The following is a 14926-nucleotide window of genomic DNA, read 5'->3' on the forward strand; positions in this document are numbered from 1 at the left end:
TATATGTCTTGGCAATTATTTCAATTTTTACAACAACGACAGTGATTCTCAATTTCATTACATGTATTTGTGATAATTACCCCACTTTCCACTGAAATGTAATTCTCTTCGAACATTATAGTGGTTTTGAAAAACAAATTCTGTTTCCGAGCATCGTGTGCAGTGTAAAACCCCAGTTTCTACGTACGAGTCTCTAAACCCTAGTTCTAGCCCCATCAAACCATCGGGAAGACGAAGAAGACGCCGAGGGAGTGACTGCGTATCTGCGAATCTATTTAACGATGGAGAAAGGAACCTCTTTTCTGTTCTCTGGCATCACATTCAACAGAAAGAAATTCTCCGGCGATTTCGAAAAGTTCAAGGTAAAGCTGCTTCCATTTTCTCAACCCACAGTTCTCACTCAACTTTTCAGTTTGTTAGCCGAAAACATCCGAGCTCAAACTCTTCGGTGTTTGCCGAGAAAATCCGAGCTCAAATTTACACCTGCTTGAGCAGTACATTGAAAACTAGGGTCTGTCTGGTATGGTTAATGTTTTTTTTCGTGTTTTCGTTTACCGTTCACTGTAAAACACACGACACTGGGTTGATCAACAATATACCGAAACATGTTTCCTGAATAATTTTGTTTATGAAAAATAGAGGAAAAGCTTTATTTTGCATGAAATACTCCAATAGGAAAACACAACTCAAAGTGTAAATTTGGGTAAAATTGTCTTTAATGCCATGATTGTAAATTTGAGAGGGAGAAAATAGGCTTGCAATATATGAGTAAAAATTTCAGTCTCCCTTGATTTGAGTAAAACTCAGTTTGGTAGAGGTTGAGTCGAGGAGGGGAGTTGATTTTGAGGGTTTTTTACCCAAATTTTGAGTTTACGTGAGAAAAAGGGTAAGGACCGAAGATGCTTTGAACCCCGCTACTTTTTCACAACAACACCAAATGGATGTTTTGTTTTGAAAATATTTCAGCTCAAGTTTGAGTATTTTATAAGATAAGTGATGGTTTTTATTTCACTATTTCAGCTCAAGATGATTTAGTTAGGGCAATGATGTTTTTTCTTCTTCTTTCAAAACAATTATGAAAAGTGTTACGGAAACTGTGTTATGAAAAGGGCTAGTAATGTTTGTCTGTGCCTCTGTTACTCTATATTATTGTTTCATTCTGAACCTCATAAATAATAATCTTAAACTAAGAATATTCAGATTCACATTGTAGTCTATATGTTATCTTACCAGGAGAAGAATGAAAGTAATGATTTATTAAGTAATGAGGTGAGCTTGATCGGAAGCCGAAACAGTGAAATGGATGAGATTACGATGCCAGGGAAGAAGAGGAAGAGGAAGGCGATGTTTTTGGGTAAATTTGGATAAATGGGTTTTGAGTTAAGAGGTCAGGACTTCAACTAGCTGCATGATAATAACTTTCTTGGTTGGTTTTGTTTGCTTTGTTGTGTTTAGAGCCGGTTGAAGGATTCAATGTCTTCAAAAGCTCAAAATCAGCAGCTGTGACTCAGGAGAATAACCAGACTGAGGATGAGATTGCTCAAGGGAAGAAGGAATTATACAGGAAAATGGAGGTGTTCCCTCTACTCTCTCTTTGGATTTATGTATAGTGTATACAACAAATTTTGTTGCGAGAATAGATGGTTGATGAAATTGTATATCGTAGATTTTCAGTATCAGTACTAGTATATGTATCATGGATTATTTACCTTATACTCAAATTGTACACGTATACTGCTATTGTCATATGTATTGTTAATGTTGTCATATTTTTCTTCTTTTGACTTCAGGTTTTTGTTCTGATTTTTTTTGTTCATTTGTTTAGAGGGATGCACTTGTCCGTAAGAAGCATAACATACACACTTCTGGGAGTAATGTCCCATCTCCTCTCCAGGATTTTGCAGAGTTGAAATCAAGGTACTCTCTTCACATATTGTGCAATATTAGATAGAAACCTAAGTTGCATGAACTTGGGTCTTCGGGTATGGGTACATGTGTAAGTGTCAGTTTGATTGTAATGAGTAATGTCTAAGGAAAAACGGGCATGGGGAAAAAAACCATATTTCCTTTTATACTTATTTCACTTCAGGAAGTAATGTCTCATCTCCTCTACGGGATTTTGTAGAGTTGAAATCAAGGTGCTCATATTCATATATTTGAAACACAACCTATGTTACATGGATTTGGGTGTCAGGTAGGGGAGTGCACGGGTCAGCTATGGTCAGGTCTACCCTTAATCCGCCACCAGACCTAACCTCATCAGGTCGCCATTTTTGTCATCCGATTATGACAGAAATGACCATCGAAACCAATAGATCTCAGGTCACAGTTTGATGAGTCGAAGCCGGATGGTTTGGCGGTTTGAGCCAACGTATTGAACGGCATCCTCTGCTTTTGATTGTCCTCCGCAGGCAGTAATTACGTATGTCTGTAGCCCCTCAAGCGTTGTCGGTGGTTCACCAGAATTTGAGCTCTTCATGGTTTACGAGAAAGGGCTAACAAAGATATGTCAAAGGGGGATGGGAGTACATGACTTCCCTTTTTTTCTTCAGAATGAGACACATGTAATAAAGAGGAAATGGGATGATAGAGGATGCAATGGACATGAACTAAGGAATGAGAAGTTTGTGATAGACGTTTGAGGTTTATTGGGTTTGGTGAATGGGGAAGTTTGTGAGAGGAGAGAGAATAAGATGTTTATCTGGCATTTTTCTTTTTCTTTTTAGAATGTAAATCAAACATTAAAAATACAGAGAGGAATAAATACATTGGCAATGTAGAGAGAAGATGGAGAGACAGTTATAATTACCTCTTTGGGAATCTGAAAAGAATGCAAGTTCCGAGATAAGGACCACATGTGAAAGAAGAACACGGCGTGTTGACTTTATTTAAAATCTCGGTCGGATTGGGCTGACCAGGTGAAACTTATATGAAACCCACCACCCACCCGAAACCCGATATTTATTACTTGACTCAACCCGATTTCGACTGAGTTACTTTGCAAAACCAACCGCGAGGTGGCAGGTCGGACAGTTTGAGCGGGTTGGGCGGATTCTTGCTCACCCACTGTTGGGTACAGGTGCATGCCTGAGAGTCAGTTTGATTCTCATGTCTAAGGACACAAGGACATGGGAGAAATGGTGCTTACAATGCTGCATAGAGCATTTCACGTGTACTTTTTGAGTTTATACATAGTAGTGTAGAATCTCATACTAAATATGTTTGCAAGGTACAAGTCCGAATACAAATGTAGGTTGCATATGTCATACCCTTGTCTGACTCAGAGAGTCACAAGGGACCATTTAACATACAACACAACATGAGTCTGAAGATTGACATTAACACTAATAATCTTCAGCTCTCTTCTTATTTGCGGCTTATGAACATTTTAGGGCAAATTAGATTACACCCCCATCCTTCCAAGAGATTTACATTAACACCCATCAACTATAAAATTCACCCCTGCTCATTGTCAATGTTGTTTTACCAGTCTGCAAGGTTTTAAAAACACATTTCTGGTTAAATGCATTAACCCTGTAATACTGCCTCTCGTCATCACTGCATCTCCTCAGGCTTGCTCTTCACTATACAGAAAATATACGACAGGAAGTATTACGTGTGCTTTACGCACCTTGAGTGTTGCATTCCATATGGTTTCTGAGGTAAGATCACGTAATGCCAAATGAAAATGATTAATCTCAGAGGGGTATAATAGGAGTCACAACCTAGAACAAAGCGTTTTTTATATTTTTAGCATGGTTGTATAGTGAACGGGAAATTTTTTATGTAATTATAGGATCCATGTCGAACGAGGCATATCTGACAGAATTTCTGTAGTGTCTTGTCCGACATTGGTTTTTCTTGAATTTGAAAAAGTCCTCTCAGGCAGCAGGGAAAGATGGCAGCTAAGCTATTTGGACAGACATAACTTAGACAAATAGGTTACAAGTTTCAAAGCTGCTATTTCGTTGAATGAGATATCTTGGATTTGGAGGCAGTTTGAAGGACCTCTTGCGCCAAAATCCTGTAAAACTACCATATGAAGCTATCTTTTATTCTTCTTAGGCCTGAGTCTGGCTATGGTTTTCATGGAGGCAGCTCGTTTGGGCCTCCAAGTTCTTTCAAATTTCCATGTAAGGCTATTTCTTCTTCGTCTTCTTCTGAGGCCCGAGGATTATTACTCTTTTATGGAGGCAGCTCATTTTCACCTCTGATGTTTTACGATTGTTATCATCTATACTACGAAGAAGAATATTCATGTTTTACAGTTGTCTTCTTACTTTTGAAATGTGTTTTAAGTATGTCGTGACTAAAAATGACAATGTCTCTTTGCTTGATACAGATATGGTTGCAAACGGTATTTATTACGCAATTTTGCCGAACTAGGATTTAAAGAGCCAACCCCAATTCAAAGGCAGGCGATTCCAGTCCTTTTATCTGTATGTTCTTCTATTTAATTCTAGTTTCTTCTTTACTTGTTTTTCATTATTTATTTATCATGTTTGACGATATATTTTCGTCAATTATGCACGCTATCTCCTTCAGGATTGGCATCAAAGTTGTGGAGTTATTCTTAATTAAAGATTGACCATGACACCCAAAAGGCAACCGGGGGGTTGAATAGGGTTGCTAACAATAACGCCTATTAAAAATAAACTACTAAGCAATAATATACAGCAATAAGAGATATTGGAAAATGAATAACATGATTAACTATTAAAATTTGAATGCGTAAAGTAAAGAGAAGGGAAGAGAGATCAAACACAAGATGTATAGTGGTTCGGCGATGCCTAAACTATTAAAATTTGAGTGCTTGTAAAGAGAAAGAGAGATCGAACACAAGATGTATAGTGGTTCGGCAATGCATAGCCGAATACACTTCTCAAGCTACCACTATTCTTCAAATAGTTTACAAACACTAGCTTTCCCGAGGAGCTAGCGAGCGGCTAGGATTTTTCCCAAAATCCTTAGAAAGAACCTTCAACAAAATAATTCCTATTTTGACTTTAAGCTTCCAAGTGTTTAACTCCTAAGCACTCACTCAGACTATTTAGAGTATTGCTACTCTAACAAGAAGATTTGAAGGATGCGTACAAAGCTCAATATTGCAACACTCCTCAAAGTCAAATGAGTAGATATGAAAATGGGAGAGGGAGAATATGAGAAACTTGATTTTGAAGCTCTTGAATATGATGAACTTGGAAGTGTTAGAGTTCGTAGAAATGGTGCTTGAACCTTCCATTTATAGATCAAATCCAAATACTAGCCATTGGTGGTAGTTCATAGTTGTGCTGAGCATTGAATGCAAAATAGAGCTGTTGGTGGTAGTTGGAGCTGTCAGCGCAGCTTTTCTGCACGGCCGGTAATCCCACCTGTGTCCACCGGTCGACTGGCCGGTCAACCTGTCATTTTGCTTCCTTAACCGGTAGTCAAGCTTTCTTCCTGGTAGACGTCTGGTAGTCAGCGACGACCGGCTAGTCAACCGGTCTATCATCCAGTTAAGCTTAGAATGTTTGTATTGATTCCATTGAAGCACACCTTGATTCCGAATCATTCCATGATTGATTACAACATGTCAAATCATAAAAACACGATGCATATGATATATATTCATTTAAAAGCTCGTATTGGGAACTAATCGGAGGTTAAAGAATCTTGTTGTGATGTTATAATTGCAAAATACAAATCATCATCAAAATCCCAATATTGTAATACCTACAATATCCAACAGACTGTTAGTGTCTTTTCAAATACTGTAGCTGTTCTATAATTAATCTTTTATTTGTGCAAGGGGCGGGAGTGCTTCGCTTGTGCTCCAACTGGTTCCGGCAAAACCTTGGCTTTCGTTTGTCCTATGCTAATGAAACTTAAGGTATTACTGAACTTTTTTGAACCACATTTTGAAAGTTGGTCATTGAATGGCTCTAAGGAAATGTCCCCATAAGCAGCATGCTTCAAAGGATGGCGTCCGGGCTGTGATCCTTTTACCTACACGAGAGCTAGCTGCTCAGACAGCGAGAGAGTGCAAGAAGTTGGCTAAAGGAAAGAAATTTTATATCAAGTTAATGACGAAGCAGCTTGTTAAAAGTGCCGATTTTTCAAAACTGCATTGTGATATATTGATATCAACGCCTTTCCGTTTACAGTTTGCCATCCGCAAAAGAAAGCTTGATTTAAGCAGGTATGTACTTGACATGCTATCCAATCTCTAGTTGATTCAACTCCCCTAAAATGCACGAATAGGAATGCCGATACGATGAATGTGGTGATATCCTTTTTCAATTATGGCCCATAACTGAATGTTAGTTTCTCCAACAATCAAGGGAAAAGTTCCTGGACACTGTTTTGAATTCCCAAAACAAATCAAAGATTCTATGTTTGGTTTTAACCTTTTACTAAAACTGGAGTAGCTGTCAAACATCTGGTGGTATCCCTTCAATGACGTACTATGATTTTTCTCTGTCATGACTCCCAAAGTAAACTTGGACAAGAAGGATACAAATATGGCTTGAAACCCAGATTTGGGTGGCCATGGAGTTCTTTGATGCTGGAATTGACGACCTATTCCACCTGTCTGCTTTGAATTATGGTTCACTAAGTCACGTAATGAATTCCCACCAGTTCTCCATTTCTTAGAGTGGAAGTTAGAATTAACCCCTCTTTGAGTTGTGCTTAAAGAGAAAACTTTCATGAATCTAAGAAGCACAAATACGGACACGGGACACGGATACAACACGACATGGACATGCAGACATATCATTTTTTTTTTTTTTGACTTACCCAAAAAATTAAAGAATATATTTTTGTAGTATAGATGTATGTTATGCATATGAGGGATCAAAAACATTAATCCTATCAAATTAACATTTGGTGGATACAAATTAAGTTATCATGAACTGAACATCTATGGAAAGTTTAACTCTGTCCAAGGTTTAAAAATTGCATTTTAACCTCCTGATGGGTTCTTAAAGTGTCCCAATATCAATATTATCCCGACATGTTCTAGGGTGTTCACAACGTGTCCGAGTAAAAACAATAGGATAAAAATTGAACACATATTTAGGCAATTTTGGCACGTGTCTGGAGTGTCATGTCCGTGTCCCACGTGTCATACATGGATACGTGAGATCGTTAGCGGTGTCCTGCTTCTTAGTCTCAAAATATTGACACTTATCGTATACCACTTGCTTGAAGAGTGAAGAGAATAGGTTGCTAAAAGTTTCCTGAAGGTTAAAAATCCTTTCAGCATAGCAAGTTAGTATTACCATGCTTGCCAACTTAGATTTTTGTTTCGTGCAGGGTTGAATATCTCGTCCTGGATGAGTCAGATAAGTTATTTGAACTTGACTTGGTGGAGCAGGTTGATTCAGTGGTCAAAGCATGCTCAAATCCATCTATATTACGTTCATTGTATAGTGCTACTTTGCCCGATTCAGTTGAAGAGCTTGCACGCACGATAATGCACGATGCTGTTCGTATTATTGTTGGCAGGAAGTAAGGCTGGCTTCGTACAAAGCTGATGTAAATTCTACCGGCCAAAAAATAAAATAACATTAATAACTATGGCCTCTTGGTAGAAGCCTCTGTAGGGCACCCTACAGTGGTGACTCAAAAAAGTACAATTGCTCTAACGTAATAATGTACTTTATATATACATATATAAATAAGGGGTCGGTTCCTCTCACACAAAAGTTGAGACAAATTTTGACATAAAACTAATCGGCGTATCACGCAAATGATCGGAGCCGTTCAATTCATTTAAAATAGGTTTGAAAGAGTTCCCATAGAGAATCAACTCATTCCGATATTAGTAAGGGCTTGATCAGTTCATTCAATTTTATCCTGTAAAATTTGACTGGAACCAACTGAATGAACCGATTAAGCACTTAGGGATATCCAAATGAGTTATTTTTTACGGGAACCCTTGAAAATACATTTTAAACAAATTGAACAGCTCCGATCATTTGTGTGGGACTCCAAAATGGGTCCTACAAAAAACTTGTGTCAAAATTTGTGTCATTTTTTGTGTGAGGGGAACCGGCCCCTATAAATATATATACATAGACATATATGTATTTCTGTTATTGTATGGCTGCTTATTTGAGCATATGAACAGGAATGCTGCTTCTGAATCAATAAAGCAAAAACTGATTTTTGTTGGAAGTGAAGAGGGGAAGCTTCTTGCTCTTCGTCAAAGCTTTGCAGAGGTATGCTGCTGATGTCTCACTGCTTCTGCAAATGTAGGATCATTGAATTTGCATATCTACAGATTAGCACGTTTATTAGGCACAAAGACTATAAAGAACAATAATAAGAAGTTCAATTAGTGGCTCTCTGGATGTGAAGTCAAGTCTGCAGCTCCTGCACATGTTGTATTGTTGGAAAGTTGGAAACTCATTCATGGACAATGATGGGGACTGTGGAGAATATGAAAAGTTGAATGATGTACTTAAAATTACATGTACGGATTTACCTGCCCGATGCAGACATAACCATCCCATCCATTCTTGGGAGGATGGTATTTGTACTTTTTGTGGTCATCTGTGATCCTTGGAAGACAATCAGAGATCGAGATGGAAACAGATATAATATTAGGTTAGGAGTGGTTGTGTCCTCTTAGGAGGGAGGGAGGGAGGAGGGGTGTTTTGGTTTTTGTTAATCAGGATGTCCCACAAGCTTAATAGGCTAATAGCTTCTCATTGTGAGGAAAGAGATCGCCCCTCTAAATTTCTTATCATGATCTTGCTATGCAGTAGATACTTATTTGGCAAGTAAATTTTATTACAAAACAGTTGAGAAAGAATGCCACCCAGTACAAGGGAATTCTACCTGGTGTTAGTAACTAAAATAAACGTGCTTGCTTCCAAAACTTGTGTCCTTGCATTTCAATCTTGATTTTATTAAACCAAGTTGTTCGGATTGGTTATATGAATCCTTTTGCCTTTTACCCTGACCTCTAACCATTCTTCCAAATAGATGCTATTTCAATGACAACGATAATAAACTACCTCAGAGAATCCTTATGGAGTCATCAAACTATAGTAAACTATCATGTGTATATTCTTTCGTTTGGTCATTTAATAAGTTGTTAGGACTTTCCCCTGTCAAAATATCGGGGAATTAACTTCCTCTCATTATAGAGTAAAAGATTCTGGTTGATAAAGCTATTGAAAAATGTTTTATTTTTCTAGTAGATGAAAGAACTAGTTGTATTGCTGGATTATTTCTTTCCCGAAGTATCATCTCTATCTTTCTCTCTGTCTTCCTCCTTATTCTCTCTTATTTTATTTCTCTCATTTTTCCGTCTCTTTTGTAAGTGGAGGTATTAACTTGCTGTCTCACTCTTTACTTGAGTGGGTTTCGACTTCATATCTTCGGTATTGACCTATTGAATAGAATGTAAAACGGTAAAACCAGAAAGGTTAAATTTGGCACAGGGCAGTTTCTTCTGCATCAGAGGAAAAAGAAACAGCTCTGACATGTCTAATGTGGAAGTAGTGGAAATCCAGTGTCGGGAATGTTTCAGTTAACCTCCTTAATCCTTATACCAAGGTTTTGAATATCATACCGGACATGGTACGAGTTTTGCCTCTGGAACGGTATGTACCGGTACCGGTGTCTTACAGGGTACCGTTTCAGATTTATCGCCAAAAATATATTTTTCTTAAGAAATATACTTCTACACTAAAATTTCATATACCTAATGCAACATTATACTACCCAAAGACATTAGAGTTCCATAATTGTTTAAATTTCACAATTTTTAGCAATAAATTTCATCTACAATTTAAATTTCACAATTTTCAAATGTTGAAATGCTGTAAATCAACTTCATAAGTTTACAGGTCATGTCTAGGTTATCTCAATTATTTTAACTATTTTTTAGATTGACACGTTTTGAGAGAGAGAGAGAGAGAGAGAGAGAGAGAGATTTAAAGTGCGGTACGTGTCAGGGGATGAGTGAGGGGGTGAGGTGTGTAAGGCTGTAACCAATGTGTCAGACTCTCATGAACGGACAGAACACGTGTGCAAAATTCCGGACGAAATGCCCGGTAAGCCCATCTTGGCCGGTATTGTCCGAATCAGCCGGTACCGACCGGTAAGGTCCGGTATTGAGACTGGGACGGTATTGGTAGGTCACGGTACCATTTACTCGTCAATCTGGTACGTAGCAGCCGATATTGGCCAGTACGAAACGGTATTCATAACCTTGCCTTAATACATCAGATATTTAAAATTCACCACATAATCAATCTCATCTTTAATTTCCTTTTAGGCCTTTTCAGGAAGAAAAAATAAAGCCCTCTAAGGACTTTTAGTGTGTTCAAAATAGAATGTGTCCAAAGCTAAATGGCTGAGAAGAAGAACACAAATCATGCTGTGTTTGGTGCAAGTGGTGGAGGATTTTGAATAAAATGTGATGAAGTATCATTTCCATAGCTGCTTTTGGCTGTAGTACTTAGACGTAAGTTGATGATGGAATTTGCATCTTTCTTGTTTGTTACTAATCCCCCAGCAGTTTATTTGACATTCATCTATCCTTTATATTTTTTGAGCTTCATGACCATTTATTTCTTTTTTCCCCCTTTTTTTCGCATTTTCTTATTTCAACTAATATGTATTAGCAGAGTTGGAATCCACCGGTGCTAGTTTTTGTTCAAAACAAGGAAAGGGCTAAGGAGCTTTACAGGGAACTAGCTTTTGACAACGTCAGAGCTGATGTTATACATGCTGATCTCTCCCAAATACAGGTTCACTGTCATTGTTATCTAGATTATATTAGATCCCTGTAGACGATTCTCCAGATCTCTCTGGTTAAGGGGGTTTTATTTTCTTTTGGCATTTACCTGAAGCAAGTACTTGATTTCTTGTTTAACAACCTGCATTTAGTATGCTGACTATCAATAAGCTGAGCAAGAGGCTTCCACACTGGGAAAATATTAGGATAGTTAAGCAGTAGCACCAAGTATGGATATGTCTGTGAGCCTCACCTATGCGAGTCCGACCCATGTCGAACACAGACATGCGCTCTGGAGATGTGCAGGACACTCAAATATGTGCCTGACTTTTAATTTTAGTTTCTAAGTTGGACACACTGGAGACGCGTTATGGGCACATTGGGAGCTCATAATACAATTTTAAAATTCTCGGTGAGGGTCAAAATTGTGATAGATTGTTAGTTCCTTAACACTAAATTAGTAGCTCTTGTTTGTATATCTTAACATTTTTATATAATGTATATATAAACATATATGCAGCCAAAATGCAGATTATCTCCCTGTGATGAAAGCCTTTGGAACTTCACCTCCCTGACTCTTAGAAATTACCAATGACCTCCTCGTGGTTTCAGAAGTGCTACCGTTATATTTTCTTTCCAAATTGATGGAAGGTGTAGAACACACACCTGTTATGAGAGGTGGATTGAAAAGAAAATTTTGAACTTTTATGTATGAAGACATCATTACCCTTTTCATCTTCCCTAAAGCAATATTGAAGCAACCAATCATTTCCACAACAGTATATTAACCCCGCATAGACTTGCCCAATATTTCATCAAGGCAAATAGAAAAACAATTGAGGATACATAACCAAGATGAAATAACAAACAACTAAATTATTAGCTCAACAAGCTTGGATTCATTAGATCAAGTTTTCAACACCTGAATTTTGAACGAGGCAAATTTATCACATTGTACAGATAACAGATTCATATCTCTGAGTGCTGAGCAAAAACAAAAATAGTTAGTTTGCCCCATAAAAGTGGTATACCTAAACGTAGTGAACTGTAATCCTCTCATTCACTGTTCTTTGTTACATCATACATGAGTATTCACAAAATAAACTAACTGAGAATTGTAAAAGTCATCAGCAAGGAAGTATGCATGACGGGTATTTGAAGTGAAGGAAGAGATGTGCCAACGATTTACCATCTAAATTAAGGAACCATGTATCAGTGAAGGATTCGTAAATACCAGTTTCTGTGTTGCTGAACCTTCATTTTTGCAGCACCCACTCCTGCCACCCCTGTCCACCTTCAAATTCCCAATCTTCTCCCAGTTCAAGATACTCTACCCCAGCCCCGCCTCCATTCCTTCCACAATTGCTCAATGCTGACTAAGATTGATGATTTTTGGACTTTCTATCAAGGTCGTAGGCAGTGGAGAGATGGTTGATATGGCGAGGAAACATGAGTTAGGGTTCTGAGTCAGCAAATAGAGGGTTATGATTTATGTAGCTGTGAAGGTTGTCTGCAACTGGGCAATAATGATTTATGTATATGTAAGGAATTCTTTATCCATATAGCCATATAGGTCTTGATATAATAGTTACAGCATAATTTATTTTGAGAACTAGTTTTAAAAATCAAGGAATTTGAGTTAGTTTGTGATCTAGTTTTATGAATAATTTTCTAAGTTAACAAAAAGTGAGTAAATAAATAATTTGCCTAACTAAATTTCATGTAGTAAAACATGGGAATGCAAAAAATCAATTATTGTCAAGTTAGAGATGCAGATAGAAAAGACAGAGGGTAGTACGGTCATTTAACATCTGCCATTAGTGGTGTCAAATGTCATTGGCAGCTATTAGATTGATTACCTGGCCTGCGGTCTTTTTTCTTTACGTTCCTTAAGTATATGAAACTTGACAATTTGCTCCCATGCAAGTCATTTGATCCCCCCTTTCCCCTGTTGTTTCTTTCTTTTCCTCCCCTCCTGGTTTGGGGTGGGGATATGGATTTATAAAACTCCAATTCAAGCCCCTTATGCGGTTTTTTTCCCTGTTTTTTTTGGGGTGTAAAACTTGTACAACTGTGGCGGAATTTGTCCTAATATCTTTTACTTAAATGCAGCGAGAAAATGCTGTTGATAACTTCAGGGCTGGCAAAACATGGGTTTTAATTGCCACTGATGTTATTGCCCGGGGGATGGATTTCAAAGGTGTCAATTGCGTGATTAACTATGATTTTCCGGATTCTGCGGCAGCATACATTCACAGGATTGGTACGTTACTATAAGCTTTTTCTGCTGACTGGGTGAAAGTTGTGTTTTTTTGAAGAGTTCTTCTGGTCTTGTTGCTTTACTGGCTATTACAAAATGATAGTTGGGCTTTTTAACATAATTCAACGTTGCTATGATTGGGCAATGTACCTGGCCTATTACACCATTGCTAATGCTCATCACTAGCAAAGCGAAGCATTTTCCTTTTCGCGAAGCATTTTCCTTTTCGCGCAGCATTAATAGCAGTGTGAGAATGTTGAAAGAGTGGAAGAAATATTGTAGTATTTTTATTGCTGTTGTTCTTACTTCCATTTTTTTCCTTATATTTACTCAACTTTTCCGGCTTCTTGTTTTTCTGTGTGCTACTCATTGAAAAAAATGTTGGTTGACCTTGTAATTAGGCCGATCGGGCAGAGCTGGGAGAAGTGGAGAGGCTATCACTTTATATACTGAGTCTGATGTACCATTTTTGAGAAATATAGCCAATGTGATGGCAGCTTCTGGCTGTGAGGTTCCCGCTTGGATCATGTCTTTGCCCAAAAAGAAGTGGAAGAAGCACAGGCCACGAAGAGATGCTATTTTGACCAAACCAAAGGATGAGGAAGAATAAATACTTGTTGAAGCCATCTTTTGGTACCAGATAAATTTTCCTGTTCGAGTTTGCTTGTTGGCGATTGTGATCCGTTTGGTACTTAATCTTATAAGTTAGCTGATCCGGCACCGGTCTCTTCAGTTTTACCTCCAATGGTTCTGTCCTGTATCCAAATCAAGGCCAGCTTTTGGTATGAAGAGCAGTGAGTACTTCTCAAGGCCAGCTTTTGGCATTGGAGAAAGTATCCTTCTTGAGTTCTCTTGTTTGCAATTGTAATATATTTGATGTAATTTTGTGTAAGTTAGGTGATCTGGTTCTAGCCCATCAGTTTAAGGTCCTTGGACACGAGCATGCCTCTATTCATTTTAGCCGAAAATCTGCAATAGAAATGAATAATTTTTGCATTTGTCTTCGCGACCAATTGACCTGCTGATGAGTACGCATTTATTTTGTTTTGTTGGAAAAAAAATAAATGTTGAGATGTGGTTCAAACTCAATGTCTTCCTGAATCTTAGGCCTGATGTGCAACTTGTTCAAATTCAAATGTAATTGGTCAAAAAAAGTATCCAACACAGCTTAATCGGTCAATCTGCTCATCTTCTTCTGAATACTAAAGGGACTAGTTTATGCAATAAAATCACAAAGAGTTGACTTATTGGAAAATTGACCTCTGAAAAGCTGAAGAAATTTTCTATTCGTTATATTTTCTTTGACAATGGAAAGATATACCTATGAGCTGTGCTATGAGCAAGTAGAGTGGAGTCTCATTGGTGTCTCCTTTGTATTTTCATGCACATGGGAAGGGTTCGTTTCCTTTAAGCACCATCTCCCTTCTTAAGTCCCTTAAGATAGACTAGATTAGGTTTAACGAATAGAAAAAATATATTTATACAAATAAATAAACAATACTAAATAAAAAAAGCTGTGCCATGACATAATACATGATCCCACAATCCTCAACCTATAAATCAAATTTTAATATTTGTAACATATGGATATACTTGTCTTAGACCCAGGGATGCTGCAAAAGCAGCTCCTTGTAGAGTGAAGCAGGGCATATTCGAAACCGGTGAAAACACTTTTAGATGGTTTGAATATGCCTTGCAGCATCCCTAAATTAACTGGTACGGAGTAAATTGTTAAGCGACATTTTGACCTTTTCAGTATACTTTGGGATCCCATAGCATGAAACACTTACATAACTTATATGGGAGGTTGTTAAGGACGTTTACCTTTTTTGTTTTTTTTGTTTTATTTATATATAAAAAAACGAGCTCAATGAGGGTTTTTGGTCTTCATTTCAACTTAATTCTCTCATGCATATAGTCCTGTCCTA

The 14926-nt window shown here is 37.7% G+C and overlaps 1 protein-coding gene across 2 annotated transcripts; it reads left to right on the plus strand.

Annotated features, from left to right (window-relative positions):
• The first annotated feature begins 113 nt into the window (after positions 1-113).
• Positions 114-14087, plus strand: LOC131324772 (DEAD-box ATP-dependent RNA helicase 57). 2 transcript variants are annotated; one of them, XR_009199430.1, is made up of 12 exons: positions 114-362; positions 1234-1354; positions 1456-1574; positions 1826-1917; positions 4343-4439; positions 5792-5872; positions 5949-6181; positions 7300-7494; positions 8117-8207; positions 10629-10751; positions 12007-12279; positions 12851-12988. XR_009199430.1 is itself a non-coding variant. In XM_058356881.1 (12 exons), the coding sequence occupies exons 1-12, from the start codon at positions 282-284 to the stop codon at positions 13606-13608; spliced, it is 1593 nt and encodes a 530-aa protein (XP_058212864.1). In that variant the 5' UTR covers positions 122-281; the 3' UTR covers positions 13609-14087. The 2 variants fall into 2 exon arrangements, 1 of the variants encoding a protein (XP_058212864.1); XM_058356881.1 differs by lacking the exon at positions 12007-12279 and adding an exon at positions 13400-14087 and having other exon boundaries at positions 122-362; positions 12851-13001.
• The last annotated feature ends 839 nt before the right edge of the window (positions 14088-14926 follow it).

Source organism: Rhododendron vialii, chromosome 4a (genome assembly GCF_030253575.1).
Source record: "Rhododendron vialii isolate Sample 1 chromosome 4a, ASM3025357v1".
Classification (NCBI taxonomy): Eukaryota; Viridiplantae; Streptophyta; class Magnoliopsida; order Ericales; family Ericaceae; genus Rhododendron; species Rhododendron vialii.